Below are 27,409 nucleotides of genomic sequence, written 5' to 3'. Positions count from 1 at the left end.
AATTGGAGAAATTGTTACCTATGATGCACGGTTTTGACGCACTGGCACTGCGGGGTCAGAGAGCAATTATTTAATGCCAAATAGAATATATACCGGGCTAACAGAATCTATAAGGTTACGATTTGATTCGAAAGGGACATTAACCCGATCTCACTAGAATTGACTCTTATGCGTGTAACGCGACGTGATTGCACGATTATTGAACCGCTACTGAACCAATGATGATGAAATGGACGGGTTTATATACCTTAGAAATGAAAGGGATACTCTGTTTAAGATTTAATGTCACGTAGGGTCACAATCACATTTTTGTCACTTCTAATGAAAAGCAGGCCTCAGTTAGATTTTCGTTAAAAGGGGTTAATGAAGGTTATCCGGGCTATTTCTTTTCAGAGTCTTAATTAACGGATGCCAGAAGGGAGGGTCTAAAGATTTTTATATAAAGAAGGCACACAGTATCTTCCATTAATAAAAGGGGTCTGTTGGGACGCTTTTCGTTCTCAGAAAAGAGATTAGAACTTCTAATCGAAATGAACGTGGAAAACGTCTCCATACGTAACAAGATCATATTTGTATTCCTGTATTTTCGGGTATGTACTGTGACGTTGCACAAACCCCGCCGCCCTTAAGCGCCCCTAACAACCGAACGAAGGGACCGGACTGCCGTAAAACAAGTTGTCGCGAATAGAACCACGGCTCGATAGGTTAGGAAGCGCTCCCCGAGGAACTCCCGAATCAACAGGAAACTCGAACTTTCACCCTTTCGCGCGCGCCGAGCCCGGCAAGTTTCAGGTAGGCGAACGACACCCCGGTATCCAGCCGACCGGAAGAAAGGGCACAGCGCTTCGCGGGACCACCTACGCCAAACCATGGCCATTACGCAAATCCGGTGCACCGGTAATAACGAGGAATGGGCGACGCCACACACGGGCCAGACAACCCGGAGGTGACGAAGCGGGACGAAGGCCCCTGTCGACCATCCGACAACCTATTTCGCGGTCCTGCCGTCGCCTCACCTAGCCAATTGCAAGGGGCCTCGGCGAGGGTGGTGTAGGCGCCCCCCCCTCCATACCGGGGTAGGTCACCGATCTGCCCCGCGTTTCAATTTCGGAATGATTTTCGCGTAAGGTCTGGGGCCCAAGGACCCGACGTAGGCACGATCCTGCGAGTTCCGAATCTCGCGCCAGACGCGCGCCCTATTAGAGGAAAAGCCGGACTACGGCAAGGGGTGGGGATGCGAGGACCCTGCCGTAACGCGAACGGACTAGGCCGAATTGGCTACCCAATTGGCTACCTGAATCGCCGAACGTCGCGTCCTTACCTGGTTTTACCTGATTGAAACCTTGGAGGCTCCATAAATTAAAAACCAAAATTTCAAAGAGGCATCATCGAAGTACTGCTCTGTAACTATTATATTAAAAGAACTATGATATTCACTTTTTGACCTGTCAATCGAATCTCGAAGGATTCTTGGGGCTATAGCCTCAATTTTTTTCAAATTTTTACAAAGGTACCTGCTACGAAAACATAGCACTTGTTTAAAATAATTGCCAAATAAATGGTGAAAAAACATTTTCTCCAAATGACAACATTTTCGGTAAACAGTTTTATGTTTTCGCTATAAGCTTCCAAAAACTCATTTTCATCGGTGTGACAGTTCTAGTCTTATAATATAATGAAAAAAGGGTGACACGTATTTTTACGCGTCTGTAAAACCAACAATTTTTAAAACATCGAAAAGTCCATTGAGATTCGATTAATAGGTCATCATCATCGGTGAAGTAGTTTTTAAAATAATACAACATTTATAATGTTTTTCTCCCTTCGCCACGGCGACCGGGATCGCTGAGTATTCTTCGCAAGAATATTTCGTGAAACCCCGGGCCGGGCCCGGTCGGCTCTACCATAGGATCCTGAGGGGTATGCGGGGAGTAAACGGTGCTGGGGTTCTGGTAGCTAACCCCCGTGGTGCGCGGCACTTGGCCTTTGTTGCGAGCATCTTGAGCGCCTCTCAAGTCTGTATGGCATAGGGAAAACGTGCCCCGTTCCCGGTCCTGGTGAAACCCGTCTTGTATGTGTCGACCCTTACTGTCGCGGTGACTTCCGTACTGAGTCGTATCCAGAAAATTACCGAACTAGCCCGGACCGCCGTGTAGCCGGTACTACCGAAATTCGTGCCGATTATCGAACACGCGAAGTGCGTGCAGTGCCAATACCGAGCTACAGCGGGACCCCGATCTCGATACCGATACGAAGCAAGAGCCGAACAACCGGAAGACCATCCCGAGCGTGACGGGCCGAACCGCGACAGAAGGCGGAAATATTACCGGCAGGAACGGTGAGTCCCTTGAGTGGCCGTTTTCGTGTATTTTTCGCGAGTTGGTTCGCCAGGCTCTGTCGGGGAACAGACGAGGTCGGCCGACGACGATTCCGTGCCCTCGCGGCAACGCGAGCTCGCGGATCGCCCGTCGGACGCGTAATATCGCGTCTCGTTCCCCGAGTTTTCGCGCGCCGAGGCGCTTCTCGCCTCGGACATTCCGCTAGTACCGAATTCACCGGTACCTTGAGCCTCGGCAGCGGGTTCCCGGAAAAATATCGTGCGGAAGTCTTCCTCGGAGGAGCTGCCGCCGTTACCGTTTGCAACCATCTGTTTGTTACGCTACATTTCGCGTTATTCCTATCGAGCCGTCGCGTAGTCTATCGCGAAGTTTTCGCCGAGCGGTCGCCGTCCGTCGGAACCGAAACCGCGCCGCGACAGTCATACCGTGATCGCGCCGACCACCTGCGTGCCGCGAATCCCTCGCTTCGGCGAGGGGCTATTCTCGTGCCGATCTACCGCACCCCCGCGGCGTATTTTACCGATCGACAACAGCGCGTTGCGAACCCTCCACCTTACCGCAAACTTTGTACGAAGAGCGCGGGCTCTCGGGTGCGGCCACGTGGCCGCGGCTTTGTAAAAACCGACGCCAATAAAATTGTAGAGCCCAGTCTGACTACCGATATTTTCACCTGCGCGATCCGCCCTGCCGTGAGGGCTGTCCTCGCTCCCTTCCGTGTCCGAACCCCCAACCCTTCTCGCGCCTCTCGACATTCTCGCGGTTCCCGAAGGTTCACCTCCCGCCCTCAGCTTCGGCTAAGGGCGGACTTCGTCCACGTTTCGCGTGGCACCCTTCCGGTGCCTGGCGCCCGAGCAGCAGGCTCTTTCCGACTTCCGAGAACCTTCGAGAATCGGTTAGTACCGGGAGGACCGCGTATTCACGGCCGTACGCAGCCCGGCCTCTTAGCCCATAAATTCCCGGAGTGGACCCCGCCCCCGCCTTCCCACGCGGCGAGTGGAGGTCCACGTTACAGTACTTCAAAATACATATGGGTCATTTCATGCCAAGTCGATCACTTTCTGACGTCACTGTCGGTGATTTTGTTCCAAATGAAATATGTTGTAGTCGGAAGGGAAGGGAGGTAAGTCACCATTTTGCCGGTTTAGAATTGGTTTAGACATTACAGCCCCTCGAAGTTTGCAATGTTTGTCTATTTTGTCGAAAATGTGCTTCACTTACGAATTTTTATTTCAGAAACTGTTTGTCCGATTGAGCTAAATCTTTTTTTTGTTTTAATCAGAAAAGATTGGGCTATTGTAAAATAATTTATTCAACTTCGATAGTTAGCTTGAAAGAAGAAAAAAAAGTGTTTACCGAAAAAAATCACTCGGTGCAGGATTTAATTCCGGGACAAAATATTCGCTACCGCAGTGCGGCCTGCTCCAACCGAAACTCTTTGGTGTTGTCCTCATACCTTGATATATAAGGCAAATCAAATATTTTATATTGCATTTTTAAGATTGTACATTATTTTTCCGAATATAAAAATGTTTAATATTACATTATACACTCACAAAAAGGTAAAGAGGCATCAAAAAAATTGATTTTGATTTTTTTAAACGACGATGCAAGTTATAAAAAGTTCTAAAAAAAAATTCATACGAAATATGCATTTTCTTCGAATTGTTAGACATTTCCAATTTTTTCTTAATTTTTTCCTTCAATTTTGCCGGCCTCCTGTGGACCATGGAGGAGCATACAATTTTTTCGGATATTCTTCTACTGAAATGTTCTTAAAATACTTCCATCACTCATTTATTTAAAAACAAAAAAAATATTTCCATTTTCGAGCACCGTTTTCGCGTTATTGCCCACTGTGCGATGGTAACATGTATAGAAAAGAGTTGTTCAGAATGATGAGCTTAATAACATATTTCAAGGTCATTGAAATCGCTGGGTTAGGTCGTGTTGTAGGTTAGAAGACGGACTTTGTGCAATACCATCACTTTTTTGCAAATATCTCGGAAACGAAGATCGTCTGGTGGTAATATGTAGAGAAAAATTGTTCAGAATGATAATCTTAATAACATATATCAAGGTCATTTAAATTGATGAAGAATCCTCTATTGTAAATAATTACTATTCTGTTGTATAAAAGCAAAAGGGTACTATGTAGAAAATTTTATTATTTGCATGCATGCACACACATACAATTTGCACTAAGAATTTATTGGCATAATTTCATACATTCAAAATTGTTTTAATTACAACCGCAGTTCCACTGTTTATATTATTGTTCAGATTTTAAGGTATTTATATATTCGTTTAAGACTTCCTGCGATGTTTCGGAGAATTTACTGTTCATGCAATCGTATGTTTTTTCCGTCAATGCTGGAAGATCATCAAGGGTTAAACCTTCCGTAGAAATAGCAGGTAAAACCGTCATGTAACTTATACCTAAAAGATAATTTCAATTTACAGAAACACAGTCAAATAAAATAGTTACAATTAAAAATCTTAATAGTAATAACTTAATAATTCTCAACCTGAAGTAAATATCTTCTGTTTGGAATTCAAAAAGTAATATTTCGAAACAACAATCGGTTGAATTGGTATTTGTTTGGTGATTGCGGTGAGGAAAGCACCTTTTTTGAAGGGTAATAACGTAGAATTAGAATGCCGATGACCTTCCGGAAATATTATGAGGTGTCCCTAGAAAACATGCGAATAAAATATTTAAAAACAAGTTAATTAATGATTTTTGATGTTTCTAAAGCCTTGTGTCCACGACACGCTACCACTGTGGCAAGTTTCGCCGAGATCCTGGCCAAAAGTAATATTTTTGTATGCACGGTAAATTATTGGTATAAATTGCAATATTATAACCAAACTGCAGACTTTATGCAAAATAAAAATTACCTACCTCAATTACAAGAGGCAGGAGCAAGCTAAGAAAGTCCTTCTCCTTTTAATAACATTGATCAACATCGATTTGTCACAGAGAACATTTATATATGTACGTCCTTATAGACTTTTGTGTACAGAACACGAATCCAAAAGCCGTTTGTCGCCGTCAACTTCAGTTTTTAAGAAATTTGATTTTTCAAAAAAAAGTATAAAAATTCATTTTCCAGAATTTTTCCTGCTTCAGCCGAGAAAGCTAGACGAATGATTCTTACGTACCAACAGAATGTAAACTCTCTCAAATATAACGGTATTTTTTTTAATAATATTATAAACTTTTAAGCATGTGTAATAAATGTTTAATATCGAAGAGACACTCATTCCGCACGATTTCTTGAAAACATTTGTACATGTCACATAGAAAATAAGGGTCTGGCCTGGAATCGAATCACCATACGTGATAGCTCAGACTTACAACTTTCAGAATCGGCCTATAGAATTTGAAAAACATTTTTATTTTTTGAGGAACAAAACAAAATAGGTACGCATGTAAACGAAGTTCGGTCAGTGATACTCATTGATAGCGCGCCGCGGCCGTTGCTATCCACCTCGTGCGAAATAGGTGTTTCTTTGACATTACACATTTATTACACATGTTTAAATGTTTATAATGTTATAAAAAAATACCATTATATTTGAGAGATTCTACAGAATTTTTCTACATAAGACTCATTCGTCTAGCTTTTCCGACTAAAGCAGAAAAAATTCTGAAAATTGAATTTTTGACTTTATTTTTCAAAATCAAATTTCTCAAAAACTGAGGCTGATGGCGACAAACGGCTTTCTGATGTGTTCGGTTGCGGATTTCAGAAGCGATACGCGGACAATTGTTCCATCCAAGGTTGTAAATCTTGGGCCCGGTTGGATCGCGGACGCGTCACTCCCGATACCGCCGATATTTACTGTCCAAATTAATATTGAACCGCCGTTACAACATTCGAATGATTAGATTGATTAGGAAGCGCGTTTCATCCCAGACCTGCTAGAGGATTCGTCAGTAAGGCTGATCTAGCAGGCCCTGCCTTAGACGCGTCGGTTCTCGTCTCGTGTGATTTGTTGTGTTTGTACGATTGCGAGAGCGTTTCGCGGCGTGTGTGTGACACGACTGACAATGAGTGAGAGTTGGTGACTGTGTGCGTGAAGTGCGCGCAGAAAGAGAGCGATTCGAACTGTAGACTGAGCGTGACCACGTGCGATCTGTAATAGCCAAAAGGACAAATAAAAAACGCAATTAAGGGGCTCGAAGATAGTAGGCGTTATCACTGATAGAACCCGAGTCTTGTTATCCGCCACAACTGACTGAGATCCGTTTGCGACTAGCGTTGGATATCGGCCGATGCGATCCATGTGACTAGACATCCGTGTGAATAGTGTTGGATACCGGCCGACGTAATCCGTTTGCGATTAGACTAAGGACTGAATGTATGTATCACGGTTTGAGTCAAACTCGAGAGTGATGTCGATTTTCAGTTCTTCCGTCTCGTGAGGCTACTCTATGTATTAAGAGGGCGGTCCTCATGGAAGTGGAAGTGCACTGATTGGTTCTGCTGAATGCTGCATTACCCAATCAACGCATCCTTGAATGATTGTCACCCTGTTTAGGTGAGCTAAGTGGGCCTTACCCTGGAGAGCGTACGCTGATGCCGGTCTCTCAACAAGGCTGACCCTCGACACTTCAGAACAGTGCCTTTTGGTTTGGGTGATCCTTCGTAAGGACTTAATTTATGACGCCTCGTAACCATAGGAAGTAAAAACAAACGAAAGGCAGGCTGTGACTTGAATGGTCGCGACATGTTGCACCGTGCCTAATCGTTGAAGGTGATCACTTAGTCACGAGCGTATCATAAATAAATAATCGTCCGAAGGCAAACCCTACTTGTACCGTTCCTTGCGACGGAACAGATTCGTGTTTTGCACACGAAAGTCTATAAGGACGTATATGAATGTTCTGTGTGACAAAAAAAAGTTTAATTATGTTGATCAGTGTACTTTTAATAGGTTCAACATAACGTATTGATGTTCTTAAAACCTTTTTATCTTTTTACCATTATAAATTCAACCTACCTACTTGTTTCATAAATGAATGAAATCCACAGTCTGATTATGACCCTAAAATGATAATAATGTACTTTCTTGTTGTTATAGGAAAAAGATGTTTAACGTTTAATTGCTCAACCAATTCTGATACAATTTCATGGTACACGCTAATAAAACAAAACATCAGGTTACTAGCTATCAGCTAACGCATTAACGCATCAAACACCTACAATATCAAGTACAAATTTATTTAAATGAACCTGTCATTTTGGAAAGAAACTTTGCTCATGCACTTGAGGGGTGGTGAATTTCCCTTTCATTTAAGTTTTTCCGGACGTCACCAGTTCGTCCACTCAACGTACCTTACCAGAGAGCAGTGTCGCCAGATCAAGAGTTTTCTCCCCTAGACAGGGGAGACTTTTTTACCTTACCCCTTCTACGACGCCATTCCCCTATTCCCTGGCGCGAGCAATTCGTGTTGCGTTTGCGTCTGCGTCGTGACTAGCCCGGTAATAGCAAAGGGAGAGTAACTGTGTTGCCCTCAGTTTTCCTTCTCTGGCGACACTGCCGGGGATAAAATACAGAAAGCATCGACAGAGTAGACATCGCTTTTTGAAATGTATCATTGCGGTATATTGTTGAAACCATTGCTCGAGATTTGTAATCATTGTTGTTCCTAGTATTTTGACGTCTTCCATTTGTTGTTATTGTTATCTCTTTATTATTGTTACCGTTGTCACATTATTGGTTCTTGTGTAAATAAACTCGTTTGTTAATCCACGCGAAACTTCTGAACTCTACTTACCTTGCACGATATCCTAAACTGGTATTGATGAAAAATCATGATTAAATGAAATGCAATACGTAAATCTTTAAAGTAAAGAAAGAATTTTTTCACTTTTGTCCAGAAATTCGGCAAATCTTGCCACTATGGCGCTGTATTAGAGTAGGATCCGCGTAGCGTATGAAGCGCGTACGTTGCGATTCAGCTTTTCTTTCTATTATTGAGAGCCGAAAAGAAGTCTCTTGGAAGAAATGCGGGTAGGGCATGTCCCGAATCACACGTATTTGCTAAGCCTGTCCAACTGACGGGCCGCTAGCCACATTTGGCTCGTTCTTCCATTTCCTTATTTCGCTAATGTGCAAAGTAATGACCCCCAATATTTGACACAGCCCTACCCCCTAAACTGCACGGCTTTTGTTTCTATCTGTTTATGAATAATCGCTGTAACATAGTCAATAGTAGTAGTAGTAGCGGTTTAAGTAGTGGGGGAACGAACTTATTGATGGCGGGGTCCGTGTGGCTCTCGGCGGAGAAATTCGGCAGCTTTGGGCTAAGCGGTCATAAATACTACGTAGCGTGTGCCGTAAAGCATAAACATTGGAACTACGGAAGCGTCGACAGTGGAGGCAAGCGTGCCGAGCGAGAGATTCCCCTTGTAGGATTGAGGGTAGGATAGGATAGAGGATAGGATTGGATAGAGGATAGGATAGAGGATTGGATAGGATAGAGGCTAGAGGATCTGAGGCTTAAGTGTATAGGGTCGTCTAGATAAATCCGGAATTTGTTTCGGTCAGTTCCAAAAATAAGATGTAGGTAACGCAAATATAAACAAATCAATTGTTGATAAGGTAACTCACTGTGTAAGTCACTAATCAATAAACAAGTGGGAAAATATCAGTCAAGAACCGAAATTACGACAGAAGAGCGGCAAAGTTTGAATCGCTTCGTGCCGGAAAATCGCTCGCGGAAATCATTGCATGGTTTGCCTACTAGAAGACGCAGGTATACAACCTAGCTAAGAAATCAGAAATTCTGACAAACAGTAGGAGGAATAATAACTGCACTCGAAAGAAAAGATGAATAAGGCTATACGAAAACCTTTGTTATCACAGGTCTCCCGACTTGTGGCTCACCCATAGCCACGACTTCATTCCCCTCAACTATTACATGTGAGGTGTAGTCAAAGCAAAGGTACCCTCAAGACCGCCATCACGAAGATAACGAAGGTGGACAAGAGAAGGTAAAGCGAGCCTGCGCGTGTTCAGGTCTTTGGCGGCTGCGGAAACGTATGAGAGAGGGGAAATGAAAGGGAGCGTCTCATCCTAGGTTCACTAGAGGATTTATCAGTCAGGCTATCTACTCAGACGCTGGGATGTCGGAGTCAGAAGGCGGACTGTATGCAGGGCGAGTCTCGTAACGTGACAGTCTCAAATAATTCGTAAGTTATCTGTTGTAAACAAAATATTTCTAACAAAAGTTGCATGGTTTTCTGGGGGACATACAATGGTTTGATCTGTTTTTATTACTTTGCTTTTTTATCGATATATGAGGATCACCTTCAGTTTTTTAAATGGAATGTCTAATATTTTTTCTCAAATTCGGATAAATTATGAAATTCTACGTAAAAAAGTATTATACAAAGTGGGACTTAAAATGAATAATTACTGAGATATTTTCGAACTGATAATCTTTTATTAGCAAATACGCTCAGTATACGTGATTCGTAACACGACTTTGTTTACGACGGCAGGCCATGTTTTTAAATATGAACCCGGTTAGATGTTAGAAATCATCAACATGAAATGCCTATTTAGTATCTTAGTAAATGTTAAAGTCATATGGGAGGTGCTACATTTATTATTACCATGTTCAGTAACAGTGAAAAATACGATATGATCATTTTTTATGGTGCCTGTGAAGAAAATGCTATAAGAGCTAAGATCTTGTACCAGGTTAAGTATCCTGATCGAAACCAGGCATCGCATTCTATCTTTTTAAGGCTTAGTAAACGACTCAAAGAATATGAAAATTTTAACGTACAGAAACGTAAAATTTATCGTAAAATTGTAAATAATGAAGGATGTCGTATTACTACCTTAACAGCTATTGCCCATAATCCGCACATCAGTACACAGCAGATTTCGGGTGGTATGGGCATTAGTCAAAGAAGTGTTGTGCGTATTCTTCATACAGAGAACTTTCATCCGTATCACCTGTCAGTACATCAAAAGCTACATACACGGAAAAGACTTTCAAAAACGCGTACAGTTTCTATGAGTGGTTTTTGCACCACATGCAAAATTCAAATTCTACATTTGTACAGACTATTTTATGGACTGGCGAAGCCACATTCACAAATTGTGGAGATATTAATACAGGAAATATGCATTATTGGACAACAGAAAATCAACATTGGATTCGTGAAGTGGACCACCAACGTCGTTGGAATGTGATTGTTTGGTGCGGCATAATTGGTCACCAGATCATTGGACCATAGTGCATTAAAGGATTACTAACAGGTCAATCATACTCCACATTCTTGTCTGAAACACTGCCAGGCCTATTAGAAAATGTACCATGTTTAATAGGTGAAATAATGTGGTATCAACATGACGGCTGCTCGGCACATTAAGCTCGGCAATGGCGACAAGTATTAAGTAAAATATTTCCTAATCGTTGGATCGGACGTAGCATTAACATTGGTTGGCCACCTCGTTCGCCAGATTTAACGCCGCTCTATTATTTCCTTTGGGGAACATTGAAAAATGAAGTGTATTGCGAGCCACTAACGACAGCCTAAGATATGCGAGGATGTATTATTAGTACATGTGCTGAAATAACTACAGAAACACTGGAAGAGGTTCTTCGCTCACTGATAATTCGATTACGCAAGTCCATTGACTGCAATGGGCAGCATTGCAACTGAACACCGCTAGAAATAAAACTTGTTTTAAAAATATCTCAGTAAATATTCATTTCAAGTCACACTTTATTACTTTAATACTTTTTTACGCAGAATTTCATAATTTATCCGAATTTGAGAGAAAATATTAGACATTCCATTTAAAATACTGAAGGTGGCTCTCATATCTCGATAGAAAAGCAAAGTAATAAAACTATGCAACTTTTGTTCGAAAAATTTTTTCGTACAACAAATAACTTATGAGTTATTTGAGATCGTCACATTGCGAGGCTCACCCTGTATAATGTATAGGGATTGGTGACATAAAGGTAGTAGCGGGAAAGGTGTCGACTATTTCTCAACAGGTCCAAGCTCAAGAAGGTTATGGCAGCTAATGAAGACTTCATCGAGTGATTCCATTCTTTATACTATTCACTACTTTTGTATAAACTGGCAAAATTGACATTTATAATTGACATTTTTCTGAAATTCGAACTATTTTTTATTAGATAATGACTTTACCGGATTTACTTAGACGACCCTGCACAGAAACCTATAGTTCGACTTAATAATGAAATAACAGTGCTTTTAAGCTCCTTTCGATAAACATGCCCTGGGACTCTTAAACTTTCTATCAAGGAACATGTCGAATACATCTTTTATGATCTATTACTTTTTCATATTTTGCATCGATTATTTTTTCTATGAACCCCTTAACGCTCACGCCCGTGGTGTTCACGTGAGACCGAACCATACGAGATGTGCATACCCGTGACGGTCACGGGCATAGTCGATACGCTCGCTGTTTAGCGGTTTGTTTTTTCTAGCCGATGATAATTATGGATCGGTCCCATGAAATCCTATACTAAAACATATACATTCCTTTTGTGGTTTATTTATTGTAATCATATTGAATAGATAAACATTGAGAAACCCCCAGATTTGCCGTCAACTTTTATTCGTTTCTTCAAATTCGTATTTTTTTTTTGGCGGCAAATTAAAAAAAAAGCGTTAAGGGTTTAATAGGAATTATTTGGGGGATGAGAACAAAATTTTGAAAAAAATCTTCACCAAACGTGCGTAAAGGCCACGCTAGTGCCCATCATTTTACATTGATTCTGGCTCTGAAGTGTACAGCAAGCGACATTTTTCATCGTGCACAGAAGATTGGACCATACCTTCGTGTTTTTAACAAGTTCCCCTGCATCGTTTAACACATCACAAGCTTCTTTGCCTTTTTTTCTGTCAATAAACAGGGTACCCCAGAGTGCGACTGCAAGACCAAACAATCCAAAATATAATAAGTCCTTTTTGGCAATAACACGGCACCTGCTTTGTAACAACCACAGTTCGCCTAAAACTAAAGTTTGCGTGCTGTTAATAATTTGTATAATATATCCATTTTATGAAATAAAAAAATGACTAACATATGAATTATACTTGCCAGTTAGATCTATCGCACTTTGATGATTGACTAAAATAATACTACCACTGTCGTGAATCAAATTTTCTTTTCCTCGAATATAATATCGTACTCCTAAGAATTTCATACCTAATTTCACAGACCATGCGAAAGGACTGAAATTTTTTAGAAATGTACGCTTGCATAATTGTACAGTTTATAATATATCTTTAATGAAGTTTGCTTTGTGACTGTCGAACTTACAGTGCATTTCTCCAGTCACCGATCCTCAGCAGCATAAGGGGTATGTACAAAATCGGCATCAAAGCAGCAACAACGAAAAAGAAACTAAATTTTATGTAATATCTCACTCTCTCACAGGAAACAAGAAACGTTAAGAAAGTGAAACCACTTAAAAGTCCAATACTGGAATAAGCAGCCATTTGTAATCTGAAATAACAAAAGAAACTTACATTACACACTCACATTATTTAGATTTGCCTTGTTCACTGTTGCGTATTTATTTGGGCAGTATAAGTCTCAACTAAAAACAGAATGAATTTTATTAGAATGACCAAATAAATTGAAAACAATTGCGGAAACTGATCAGGTAATTTAATGTACATACAAAATGATTTGTAAATAATATTACACAATTTTGTGTCGAGTAAATGGATGATAGGTGAAAACCTTTTAATTAGATTTTGGTTAAATTTCACTTTGGCAACCCAGAAGCTTTTAACTTTTTTATATAATCCTGTAGATTTTTACGAGATAATACCAAAAATCCAAGTTTTACCGTTAGGAATTCAGTAGTTCAAAAGTTATGCGTGTTTAAAGTTGACCCATTTCAAGCGTTCTTGACAGATGTTGGCGCCGCACAGTGGGCAATTTGGACGAAATCGGATTCAAAATCAAAGAACTTTCGATAAAAATGAGGTAGAGCGATGAAATTTTTTTTTTAAATTGAAGCTGAAACTTTGTAGAATATGGGAAAAATAGGGAGATTATGGTACGAACGCTTTCTAACCCTGAGAAAATTCGTTAAACTTGCACAATTTCAAGAAAATTGTGGTTTTTCCAATACCACGCGCGGAAGAAATTTTTTTTAACATGCTATACATCATTTCCCATAGATTCTTTCACGCTGATTTCAAATCTGGTCTCAAAACTTGTCAAAATTTGTATTCTCATATATAAAACACAATAAAAATAATAATAATAATGAAGTATTTGAACGTTTTGAGTTACTTACGAAACATGAAGCACTTCGCATCTCGTCATCACTTGACGTATCGCTGCCATTGCTACTGTCACTTTCTGCAGACTGTGTGTGTCTGTAAGGTAGCATAAATTAGACATCTATTGTCCATAATTATATTATCATTTACAGAGGAAGTAAGGTAAGTATTCAATTTTTTTAACTTATGTATTTTCATCAACGAAATTTCTAACTTCTGGTGCTACTTTCTTTCTTTGGTACAACTTTAATCGATCTTTTACTAATATGAGTGAAAATTTTGGGTCGGTTAAGTACACTGCTCGATTCAAAACGTCTAGGATTCTATTCTTTCCGCTATTTTGTCGTGAGTTTAAGTATCATATTTTTAGATTCTAACTGAGTTTCTAACTGAGAACTGCATAATGCTTCGCTCTTTTCCAATTAACTGTCTCGTATCTCAAGTACGTGTTCGACTAAGTTTCTTATTCAACAGTAATTTCCACATAGGAACAAGCATTTTAGAATATCGGATTTAAGAAAGAAGAATATTATAATAACTTCGTTGATGAAAATACATAAGTTAAAAAAATTAAATACTTACCTTACTTCCTCTGTAAATGATAATATAATTATGGACAATAGATGTCTAATTTATGCTACCTTACAGCCACACACAGTCTGCAGAAAGTGACAGTAGCAATGGCAGCGATACGTCAAGTGATGACGAGATGCGAAGTGCTTCATGTTTCGTAAGTAACTCAAAACGTTCAAATACTTCATTATTATTATTTTTATTGTGTTTTATGTATGAGAATACAAATTTTGACAAATTTTGAGACCAGATTTGAAATCAGCGTGAAAGAATCTATGGGAAATGATGTATAGCATGTTAAAAAAAAATTTCTTCCGCGCGTGGTATTGGAAATACCACAATTTTCTTGAAATTGTGCAAGTTTAACGAATTTTCTCAAGGTTAAAAAGCGTTCGTACCATAATCTCCCTATTTTTCTCATATTCTACAAAGTTTCAGCTTTAATTTTAAAAAAATTTCATCGCTCTACCTCATTTCTATCGAAAGTTCTTTGATTTTGGATGAACGGCATCAATTGCCGCTCGCCACTCTGTATATAAACAAGGCGTAATGAGCGGAGCCGCTAAGTGGCACCAGAAGTACGCGGTGATGTCGATAATGTAGATTTGTAAGCGTAGTCGGACGTTATATGCTGCGTAATTAAAAAGGGAATCGCCCGGTTAACAGGTTAATACTTGGATTTTTGGCATTTTCTCGTCAAAATCTACAGGATTATATAAAGAAAGTTAGAAATTTCGGGGTCCTGGAGGTGAAATTAAGCCTAATTAACCATTAAACATCAACAATGTTTATATTCTAAATCTTATATATGACAACGTACTATTCACGGCAGCCAAAGGGCCACTCAAGACGGCACAGGGGCAAGGGGTGCAAAGTTCAGACACTAGTGTAGGAGAGGCGTGAGGTATGCTTATGTGCGTGAGGTTCGTCTGGGTCCCATGGAAATCACCGACACAGATTTTTCCGACAACATTTCACCGACTCCGGATTTGACCGACAATAGCTTTGGCCGACAACGTCTTTAACCGACAACGATTTTGACCGACATCGAATTTGACCGACAACAACTTGAGACGACCACAGTACACGACCCTAACCCTAACCCTAACCCTTTTTTTTTATCGTGAGGAAATGTTTCATACATACCCCGACTCCCTGGGGGAAGCCGGGATTATGTGGGTCACGATAAAAAAAAGGGTTAGGGTTAGGGTTAGGGTTAGGGTCGTGTACTGTGGTCGTCTCAAGTTGTTGTCGGTCAAATATAATACGTTGTCGGTCAAATTCGATGTCGATCAAATTCGATGTCGGTCAAGATCGTTGTCGGTTAAAGACGTTGTCGGCCAAATTTGGAGTCGGTGAAATGTTGTCGGTGAAAACCGTGTCGGAAAAATCTGTGTCGGTGATTTCCATGGAACCCGGTTCGTCTACCGAGAGTGACCGATGGACCCCGCGAATCGTACGAGCAACGGTCAACAGCAAAATACGATCGGCAGAGATGTAAAAAACACGATTTTTTTTTTTTTTTTTTAATAAAATGTTTATTGGTTTTTTGTAGTACATTATTTTATAATTTGGTACCTTGATAAACATTTAAATCTTAACCAGTAAATTTATGTTGTTAATATGTATGTGATTGCATGGCGGCAATACTCGTACATATTCATTTGCTTGTTAGTGGGGGATTATGGTACTATGTTGTGCTATATGCGTGTGGCTCGTGTTGCGAGGTACGATCATGGAGTGTGAGTTAATTGGGGAGAAAAATATACTGCTTGATGCAGTACGAAAACCCCAACGACGTTCTCGTGAATACTTATTAATTAATCTTAAATTTAAATTACAAACTAGGGTGGTAGGAAAAGGGAAAAGAAGGGAGAAAGGAAAGAAGAAGAAAGGGAAATACGGCTATTTACATCTTACTCTAAGACTATGTACAGGGCGTATGCCAGAGATGGCTCTCGATATTAACGTGGTGTTGAGCTTTTGCGGTCGCCAAGGGCCGATAAGTGGGGGCTGTTGGTGGATAGCCACCAATATTTCTTGAAATTAAGGCGCTCAAAATTGAATCGGTCACGGTATGGAAGGGATTTAGAGAATTTAAATCTTTCGGGATGGACGGTGGTATCTTGGATGTTAAACGCAATCCTTTTGTCTGCTTTATTGCGTCGCCAATGATATAGGATGGGTATATTATTTTGGTCCTGTATAAGACCTAGTGCGTCGCAGATAATGAAAGCCTGTGGGGGGAGGTATCCTGTGTGTAGTTGGAGGAGTGTTGTTGTCTCGTCGGGGTTCGCTAAGTCCTTTGTGATAGTGTTTGCAATGTGTGGGAGTTTGCTGTAGTAGTCTCTGGTCAGTTTTATTGTGAATGAGTCGAGTCTGGGTATGTCTGCTGTGTTGTATAGGGTAGTGTTGTTAGTATAGTGTTGCCAGTTTGTGTATGCTGATCTGTATATTTTGTTGCAAGCTCTGAGGCATTTTCTTTCGAAGATTCTTAGTCTTTCCATCATTGTGTGGTTGATATTCCACCAGATGGGTGCCGCATAGGAAATTATCGGTCTAATTAATAGTAAGTATAGGATAGTTTTTGTTTTTCCAGTGAGGTTTTTGTTATAGAATAGGCGGCTGTTGGCTTTAAAGGCCGCATTAGCTTTAGCGAGTTGGATCGTAATATGTTCGTTGCCTCGGAGGAGGTAGTCTAGGTGTACCCCGAGGTATTTGACTGTTTTTTTGTGGGGTATTTTGCATATAGTAGAGGTGCCGGGTATGGAGGTAGCGATTTGGAATTTGTTACTACCCGCCTTGATGTTAGCTGAGAGATAATGAAGTGGTTTCCGGAAGAGGATAGTTTCGCATTTTTGGGGGTTTAGGCGGAGGTTCCAAACGCTGTAATAATTGTTAATTTTGTTGACTGCTGCTTCTAGGTTTGTTTGTACAGTCGCTACTCTATTACTATTGGTGTAGACGACAAGGTCGTCGGCAAAGGCCAGTACAGCTGCCTTGTCCGGTTTGTTGAAGTCGAATGCTTTTAGTAGGTCACTTGTGAAGATGTTAAATAGGATTGGTGAATTGACCGTACCCTGTTGTAACCCTTCCGAAATGTGGAAAGTTAGTGTTGATGTTGTTTTACCGTCCCAAGTTATGAATTTTTTGTCGGTTATCATGTCCAGTATAGTTAGTGTGAGCCATTTAGGGAAGTTTTTGCGGTGGAGTTTAAAGAGGAGGCCGTTGAGCCAGACCGAATCGAAAGCTTTTTCGAGGTCTAGAAGAGCTGCCCCTACCAATTGATTATTGCAAATTTTGATGTTGATGTCAGATATGAATTTGTGGATGGCATGGGTTGTAGAGAGTCTGTGTCTGAACCCAAATTGGCAATCCGGGATAATACTGTGTGTGTTACAATGTTGTATAATCTTATTGTTGATTATGGCTTCGTAGACTTTGCTTAGGCTGGGGGTTAGACTTATTGGTCTATAACTAGCTGGGTCGGTAGGATTTTTATTCTTTTTAATGATTGGGAGAACTTTGGCCGTCTTCCAAATCTTCGGGAAGTAGTTGTTGTTGATGGCATTGTTAAAAAGAATTGTTAGGTGTACGATGATTTTTTCAGGTAGATGTTTGATAACAATTGGGGGGATTTGGTCTGTTCCAACGGAGGTTTTGTTGGGAAGTTTTTTAAGGATTGTGTTTAGGATGAAGGGGTTGCAGAAAGGTGGAATTTCAAAGTTTGAGTCGTCGGGGCATTTGGCGTTGTTGTGTTCCGTAAACTGAGTAATGGTGGTCATATTGAGTCGGTTAGTTGCAAGTTCGTGAGTTAGGGTGTGGGCAGTGTTGTCGACAATTTCTTTCAGTCGTGTTTCATTGTTTAAGTGTCGAGGGGAGTTGATGGATTCATAGTATGCTCCGATAGCGTTAAGTTTGTCCGTTGAGGAGGTTAGGATATATAGGTCGTTAAATTTCTGAAGGGTTACCGGGTTGCAATTACTTCTGGTAATAAGTGTGGTGTCGCTTTGTTTGATGTGTATTTCCTCAATGTTTGAAGGAGGTTTACGTCTGAATATGGCGTTGATTTTTGGGAAAAACGATTCTGAATTTTTATGGTTGATTTGTTTAATTATGTTTGACCAGTAGTTATTTATTGATTTGGTGAATTCGGAGCGGAGTTTTTTTATGAGATGTTTGTGCGTGTTTTTGGCGATTTTTGTAATGTATAGCTGTGAGTAAGGGTCTGCTAGGTGGAGAGAGTGTAATATAGTTACGAGTATTTTTTTGGATTTTTGGAGTTGTGTGATTTTTTTGTTAATATATATTGAAGTGTTGTTGCGTGTTTTGAAATGTGGAGTGTGAATGTTGATTGCGTTTTTTATGGCTTCTGTAATAGATAACAGGTGGTTGTCGATTTCAGTGATAGTGAGATTGCGGTCTGATGGGATGGTGTTAGAGTATGAGCGGTCTAAGAATTTGGTGAAGTTTTTCCATTTGGTGGATTTGTAGTTTAATTTTATAGGTTCAGGGATGGTGGTTGAGAGGATGTTGGTAGGAAGTTGGAACTTCATTGAAATAGCGAGATGATCGCTGTCGTAGGGCAGTGTACTGGCCTTCCCTGGAGTGTTACTGATTAGTGGTATCCTAGAGTCAGCGAGGCAGATGTCAAGAAAAGACTGGCCTGGCTTGAATGTGGGGATAGTGGTTGTTATGGTGTTGAGCCTGTAGGTTAGATCGTATTTATTTTCCCATTTTTTGAAGAAATGGGCTCTTTGATTATTAGCTGAGTCGCCCCAGTCTTTCCTTCTCATGTTAAGGTCTCCTGCTAGGATGTAATAATTATTTGTACTGTACAGTTTAAGAGTATGGAAGAGGTGGTCTAGTTCGGATATAAAGAGGGATCTGTTATCGTTTGTAGCATAGGCGCTTATTATATAGAGTGGAGTGTTGTTTATGGTTTTGATCTTGATGATCGTATATTCCAGGATTTTGTTGTTAGATGAGGATGGGGAGAGAATAGCTTCACATTGCATGTTATTTTTAACTAGAATAGCCGTTCCTCCGCCTTGGATCGAGTCAGGCCTGTCTTTTCTGAAAAGCTTGTAATTCTTAAAGCTGAGGTTATGCGTGGGGTTGAGTTTAGTTTCGGAGAGTAGGACGATGTCGTGATTATGGTCAGTAAGGAATTGGTTTAGGTCAAGTCTACGTGGATGTGTGATGATGGAGTTTACATTGATGGCTGCAATTTTTAAGATGGTAAAGGGAGTGATGGTACTGTTATTCATTGTGTTTTTCGAAGAGTGAGTTGAGGATGAATTCTATTTTTTCGGTGTTAAGTGTTACTTGGGTTGTGATTGGTTGCAGCTGGGTGGCGATGATTGATGCTATTTCGGATTTGAGGTTGCTGATCCAATCGGGTGGAAGTTGGTGGATGGAAGGCTTCTCCGGATGATGTTGGTTAGTTGCTCTGGTGTTCTCGGGTGTGTTGGCGGTGGTTGCTGCTTGGCGTTGTGTTGACTGGATTTGGTAGGGGTGTGTGTTAGGGGCGGTTCCTCTGGTTATTTGTGCGTAGGTGTGATCGGATGTTACTGCTGTTGCAATTTTGTTAATTCTTCTGGTGGTTGATTGTATGTTTTGCTGGTGTGAGTCTTTTTTTAATTTGATTGCGAATTTTATGTAGGGGCATCCTTTGTATGATGCTGGGTGGCCCAATTGTCCACAATTGGCACATTTGAGGTTGTGCTTGTTGTTTATGTTGGTGAGTGGGCAGTTACCGGGGCCGTGATTTCCGGCACACTTGACGCAGCGGTATTCCAGTTGGCAATTTCTGCTTGCATGACCGATTCGTTGGCATTTTCTGCACTGGAACACTTGTGGCTTCCTAAGGTGTTCCCATCTGACTTTTTGGTAAGCCAATGTTTTTATTTTGAAGAGAGCTGCAGTACGACTGTTTCTGCTTAATTGTACGATGTAGTGGTATAGGTCCGGTTTATTTTTATTGAAGATAAATTTGGAAATGTTCATTATGTGAACCTCGGGTAGGTTGTGTTCTTCAATTTCTGCTTTAATTTCTTCTGTGTTAAAGTTTCCTTTGATGCCTTTTAGGATTATTGATCGAGGCTTCTGTTCCTTGGGGGTATATGTATAATATTGTATCTTGCTTTCGGTGAGTTTGTCTGTTAAAGCTTTATGGGCTTGCAGGTTTTTGGTGTGTATGGTATGCGTGTCTTTGTCATTTTCTTTGATAGTAAAATCTTGTTTTTTAAAGTTTAGGGATAAGGCTGTGTTTATGATTAAGTCGATGCTTGCGTTGAGTGTGTAAATCGGTGGGGGGGTATATGATTTGGTTTTAGGTTGCTCGTTGGTTGGATGGGCGTTGGGAGTGTTTTCGTCTAGTTCTTGGTCGCTCTCGTCTGATAGTTGTTGGTAGTGGTTGCTGAGGGGAATTGTGTTTGTTGGGTTGTTTAGGCCTGTTGAGGTTTTGTGTGTTTTTTTAGGGGTTACCCATTGGTCAGATGCGTCGTTTTTGTTATGGTCCATCGAGTTGGTAGAGGTTCCGGGAGGTGGCGTTGTGCAGGAATTTTTTCTATCTGCGTTTAGGTTAGGTTGTATGTTTGTTTTGCGGGCCGTTGCTGCGTTGTTTTGTTTTAGGATGTCGCGGAATAGTTTTTCTACTTGGATGGAGGTTAGTTTAGGTATTTTTGTAGTTCCCGGGTTACGGTTGTACGTTATCGAACTATTTTCTATACCATCGTCCTCGTTCGATAATCGCCTTTTTGAGCGTAGGGGTTGTGCGGGTGGCATTGCGCCTGATACGGGACGAGATCTCCTCGTCGTGTATCAGGGCCCTGCCCGTTCCCCGGCCTAGGATGTATTGTGACGAATAGGGAAATTCGCCTGGTCCTACAGGAATCCTAAAAGGATGTTGTCACTACCCTTTCACTAATAGAACACTGTTAGAATTGCTGTAATTTGTATGTTTCACTCGGGCTATTGGCCACGCGATGCGTCTCCTTCTGTGTCAAACAAGTGACTCCGTAAAAAAAAAACACGATCGGCGGAGGTTGCGTGGTCGACGCCAAACGCGGAGAAGGCAGTTGTTTGACGAACCGTGTTAGAGAAGCATCTATATATGAGCCGCTCAGTGCACACATCGATTAACTCCACTTTTTGAAAAATCGTAAATTTAAGTGTCAAAGCACTTGGTATAGTTATAACTTTTATTAAACGGCAAAATTTTTTTGGCTATTGAATAATAAGTAATTTATTTCAGAAGCCATTCTGATTAACTCCATACTCTAATGTAAATCGTTTCAGTAACGCTGTATCTGTTCCGGCCGTGCATCAACGCTTAATCCAAATGACCCACCAAGATTTTTTGTCAACAAAACCTTTAGAACAATCAATCATTATCAGAAAAGTAACCGTCACAGGGCTTCCAGTAAATTGGCTTAAAATACGCTGGATAAAGTTAGAAAGGTCCAAACCCCATCTCATACAATTCAAATGTGACTATAATGAAGATACAGAATTTAAAGCCATTAATATAAGAAAATCTGTAGTAGGTAGACCGCAAAGTTTGAAAAATATAGATCAGCCTTTATTATATCCTAAAGGTAGAACTGTGACAAGGGAAAAATGGAGAGACATGATGGACCTGCTAAAATTCATTTCTCCTGTTAAACATGATTACTATAAAAACTTGACAACAAATCGAAATGACGAATCCTCACATACAGCTGATGAAGAAGACATTATTTATAATATTGCTGAATTATCCCAAAGAATAATGCTGCTAAAATAAAGCTGCTATGAATTAATCACAAAAAATATATTATAACAGAACTGTCAACATTCATTTTTATGGAAAAGCTGTAATAAAAATATATAATAACTAACTTTTTCTGTAATAAAAAACTTAAAAATTTAAAGACTGAATTTAACTTTATTACTTTTTTCAGTTGCCAAATCGATTAACTCCACCAGTCACATAAAAACTGTAACATTACTGACGATTATTTTTTGGCTATTCTTTCTTATTAATTTTATATGTATACCGTTAGATGAAAGCTATATCTGTATTTATGCATTCTACATTATATATTTGAATTTATATTATAACAGGAATTTTAAAAAACAATATACATTACTTCATCGCATTTCTCAACTTTTTGTTTTATGGAGTTAATCGATGTGTGCACTGAACGGCTCAATTATATAAGCTCTAATAAATAATTGTTAATCCTCCCAAGACATTCTTCTCTTACACTAGACTAAGTTTATGCTACTGAATATTTGACAGCATATATGTATGTATGTAATTATGCAGTGCGAATGTGACTTGAGTCTTAAGTTTTATTAATACTGTGAAATGGCTGTATAATGTCGGGACTCCGAGTTAATTACAACTGAGCTTCTTCTGACTTTGTTCGGAACTGTCGGGTAGCTCCACAGGATCGGGATTACCGAAAATGTCGGGTTGTCCAAAAATGTCGGGCTGCCCGAGCATTAATATGATCCAGGTACTCGCTCGAACCTGCCCGATTTTTTCCAAGTCCTACCCGAACCCGAAATGTCGGGTACCCACACATCCCTAATTAGTATACTACATAAATAGCTATAACAAATAATTTTTTACAACATATTAAAAAAAAGTCTCACTTGGAAAATATGTCAAAGATTTACGAAATAGCGAGAAAGTGCTTTCCAAACAAAATAATTCATTAAATTACACATGGAAACATTCATATACCGCATAAAAGAAAATAGCACAAATAAAATTCGTATAGAAAAGGACCGCACAAAAACAGGTTTGACTGTACTTTAATATCACTTCTACTTACCATAGTTATAACATTTATACAGGGTATTCGGTAACTGGTGGTACAAGCGAAAAGGGGGTGATTCTACATGAAAAAATAAGTCGAAAATAGACAACAAAATTTGTTCATGTGAGGCTTTGTTTTCGAGAAAATCGACTTTGAATTTTCGCCGGGTACGCGTGCCCGGTCGCGTCATTCAAGGTCACTCAAGCTGATCAATCCACAAATATTATTCGTAGTTTGACTACCGATTGGAGTACGGTTTTGTAATTCATATTCTGACACCTCTAAACTTCTATTTGTGGGGAGAAACTGAAGGACGAAGAGTACCGCATAAAGCCAATAACCAAAGTCAGACATTGCCATCAGTATTGCAACGTTTTAGACTGTGCATCCATGCTCAAGGTTGTCATTTTGAAATCACGTAAATAACATGTTACATGTAAATCGTCGAAGCATTCGAAGAGTGCTTTGGGACAATTTATTTTCTATTTCAGTTGACCTTGAATGACCTTCATAATAGGTCATTGTATTCGTCTTGAAGCATACTATGACAATGTAAATAACAAAACCATACCGTTCTGTTTAAAAAAATACAAAGTTGATCTTCATGTCTTCTTGACGCTTCCGCCTATGAAAAAATTAATAACATCAGATTATGAGCGATATGCATTCTCATCTATCTTCAAAAGCAAACGAGTTATTCAGGTGACCTGTTTTAAATGCCCCACCTTGTATACTCTTAACAATCTTAATAAGCTTCAAATGATGCATCGACATTCTTAAATTCTATTAATATTTGTATCGTTTTAAATTGCTCCACCTCGATTTTGTCAAAAAAGCATAGAATCTAGTCATAATAAGAATCGTAGTCTAGTCATAATTTTGTTTTCATTTTTGGGTTAGGGATCTCCCTTCGTTAGTTTCAAATTGACTCGATGAATCGTTAAATTTTTTTAATCGTTTAAATTCCTAGTTTATAATGCTATGTGCATTTTTTTACAGTAATAAAATATATTAATTGTTTTATACTTAACTTCTGGAAATCTAACAATTTCTATTCTTTATATTTAATATTAATTAATGTAAAATATATTCTATGTAGAATAAAGTCTAGAAAATTGTCATACTACTTTTTGGACATGACCTTTATCACAATTTACGAAACGTACAGTCGCCTCAAGCGTTTTGAAAGCGCCTCAGAGTTTCTTCAAGGTTTCTTTGTTTCTTTTTGACTATCGCTCTGTGAGACTGATCTAAATGTGAAAATTAGGTATTCAGTAATGATTAGAATTCACATTCATTGAGGTGCACCTTTCAAAATTGTATTTATAGATAAGATACTGAAAAAGATGTACAAGTACATGTGATTGAAAACGACGCCACAATAAATTCGTTCCATACTGTTTACAGAAAACAAACTAATCTCTCAAAAACAAACCTTACATTGGATGTAATTATTAAATGCAAAAGAAACCGAGGATACGCCTCGCTCGATGCCACATGGCAAAAAGGATCTCTCTCGACAGGGCCCGCTCTAGGGGGGGGACAACCCGGGCAATTACCCGGGGCGCCAAAATTTAGGGGCGCCATTTCGGCTCTGGCTGTAAGTGTGAGAAAAATATTGATGTTTTAAATACTGAGTTAATAGGAAATGTCTGACTACCCTTGCCAGACAATTTTGCTAAAAAAAAAAAAGGTCATTCTGTTCAGCGCGGTGCTTTGTGCTTAAAAAGGGGCGGGGCGTCGTAACCGCTAGAGCGGGCCCTGCTCTCGAACGAACGCACGACGCGAAAGCCTTGGATATCTAACAATAAGTGCTGCGCGTACATTCGGCAATCCAAACCGCAAACTATGAACATGAACTATGAATCTGCTACGCGATACATACTCCATCAGAAAGTTCGTAGCGTTTTTAAATTAGTATTCAAGGATAAAATTAAGATATTTATTCATGTATTTACTCTAACTATCGTGCATGTTCGGAAATTTATCACGCCATTGAAACCTATGAATATCTAAATAAATATCTTAATTATATCTTTGAATTTTAATTCAATGTCGAATTTTCGTTCCAACCAAATAGTCTTCTTTATTAGATCTAAGACGTTCGTAGTCCTCCTTTATTGAAAAAGAATCTTAATTTTTTTTCATAAATAAGTTGTATACGATGAAAAAGTATTTCCTAGTTAGAAACATTAATGAAATTAAAAGTGAATCAGGAATGTTATTAAAATCCATTAATATTTCTACTTCGTTCTACTCTATCAATTTATGATGCTACCTAACGATGACAATGTGTTGAGCAAAGGTGCTTTTGCTCGTAACAGAATGATATTAGTCCAGGTAAACATTTTAAATAGATTTTTTTAGATATATTTTTTGTTCTTATCTAGTTTATAAGGTAAAGGACAAATCTTTATACAAATATGTTTAAAATACGAAGTGGAATTTAAATTTTTTTTCTAATCAGATAAATTAACAACAAGTAACAATTACCCGTGGTGAATAAGGAGAGAATTAAGAATATTACGATTAGTTGATCTGTGTACTATCTTATGTCATTTCTTATTGATAAACCCAGCAATTTTAGAACTATTACGCAACTCAACGATATCTGAATACTTTATCGAAGAAATTGATTAGATTCTGTAGTTACAAATTAGTTTACAGACATAATATCGAATGATGTTTGACATTCATTATTATTTTATATTGTATATTTCAACTTTCTCATTTGTTTCTTATAATAATACGTTAATGTAATTTGTTTGTAAATCGATATATAAACGCAGATTTCGTTACGCAGATATGTATTCATCAGTTTAAATAACGTTGAGAATGAAAAATAATTCTTTTGTGTAAACATTAAATACATACTTGTCATTAAGTACATTGTGCAAATTTTGTTTATACCTACTCGTTCGATTCGGGCCAGTTTGACTTGTAATATTTCTATATCTTATATTACACTTTGTATTTGTAAAGGTTAAAAGTAATATTTAACGAAATTTTTTGAACCTAAGATCAAAGCCCCCTGCCCCTCCCCTCCAAAGCTGGCCCCTCTCCTTTATTACATGTAATCTATTGGAGACTATCTACTTATCAGTCTACCTCGACAGATGTTCACAGGTGGAGACAGTTCAGAAATGTTATGATAACAACCAAAATATAAATATATAAAATGTAACCAAATGAATTACTTTTCTTGGAATATATTATTCGAGCACTTCTAGTAAATGTCAGTGAATTTCGAGCAAATAAAATCACCGATTAAAAAATTACTAAATGTTGAGTGTTCGTTGGCCAGGGATTAACGTGAAAAATCACCTAAAAAGATCTATTATTTCACAAAATTATAATATGAATATTTTTTCTTGCTAACCAAAACATTAGAAATTAGAGAAATTTATCAAATTTTTTCTAATGTCCCTTCACATGTACATACGTACTTACTGAAGTGAAAAACAGTTTTGAAAATTATTTATATAACTATTAAAATCACTACGGCACTCGGAAAAGTTTTCAATAACAAAGTTTTATTGAAACTGATAAAAAGTTTAATCGTACACTCGTGCGTTCTTACAGCACACTTACGTAGTTGATTGATATACTCCTTGTGTAACAATTAAATTATTAAGACAGGAAAATAATCGTAGGAAGCCTAGACTTGAGAACACATCTATTTCATGCTAGATTTTCACATGACATTTTAGTATTTTACACTTTCTTTGTTTATTCCTTCTACATTAAAAAATTATAATATTTATGTAACCGTATAATGCACAAATATATTATAATTATTTCATGTACTTCACCATTGATTTGTTTCATATTCTCTTTGCCGTTCGCAGAATATAGATTTATAACATTTTCGCGTATAAATTACGTACTTTTTAAATCAAGTGCGTGAAGTAATATTATATTATGATATCGTTTTATCAAATAATGTAGTTTAATATTGTTTCACTCACGTGTCGTACATGGTGTATACTGGGTTAAAGCCAACACACTTAACAATATGCGATAGAGGAACTGTCAAACGCAACCGCAACTCTCGCAATAACGTAATGCTCTGACAGATAAGCAAACATTTGAGGCTATCGTGATTCCGTACTCTTTCGACATATTTCTTCAACCATACAGAGATACTCTGCACACCCAAGTTCCTCGATTTCTGCACTTACGCAAATGTTGGAGAAGGGGGTCGTAGCTGAATTACGACATCTCATTGGTAATTTACTATATGCCTTATACCTCGTTAAAATAAAATGTGCAAAACATATGCAATATGAAAAATAAAAAAATATATTCTTAGAATTTTCTACTTACTTTCTGTTCAAGTCTTATTGCTTTACCCATTTCCTGTAAAAATATGCAT

The 27,409-nt window shown here is 38.9% G+C and overlaps 1 protein-coding gene across 1 annotated transcript; it reads right to left on the bottom strand.

The window, feature by feature from the left end:
- Positions 1-4,498: 4,498 nt before the first annotated feature.
- Positions 4,499-27,184, bottom strand: LOC143360801 (1-acyl-sn-glycerol-3-phosphate acyltransferase alpha-like). The gene is made up of 6 exons (XM_076799931.1): positions 27,003-27,184; positions 12,672-12,857; positions 12,450-12,583; positions 12,184-12,365; positions 4,865-5,030; positions 4,499-4,775 (listed from the first exon to the last, which is right to left on the bottom strand). Exons 1-6 carry the CDS (start codon positions 27,011-27,013, stop codon positions 4,609-4,611), a joined length of 846 nt encoding a protein of 281 aa, XP_076656046.1. The 5' UTR covers positions 27,014-27,184; the 3' UTR covers positions 4,499-4,608.
- Positions 27,185-27,409: the final 225 nt, after the last annotated feature.

This window comes from Halictus rubicundus, chromosome 14 (genome assembly GCF_050948215.1).
Source record: "Halictus rubicundus isolate RS-2024b chromosome 14, iyHalRubi1_principal, whole genome shotgun sequence".
Classification (NCBI taxonomy): domain Eukaryota; kingdom Metazoa; phylum Arthropoda; class Insecta; order Hymenoptera; family Halictidae; genus Halictus; species Halictus rubicundus.
The sequence above is the reverse complement of the archived record's forward strand: the minus strand, read 5'-3'. Positions and strand labels throughout refer to the sequence as shown.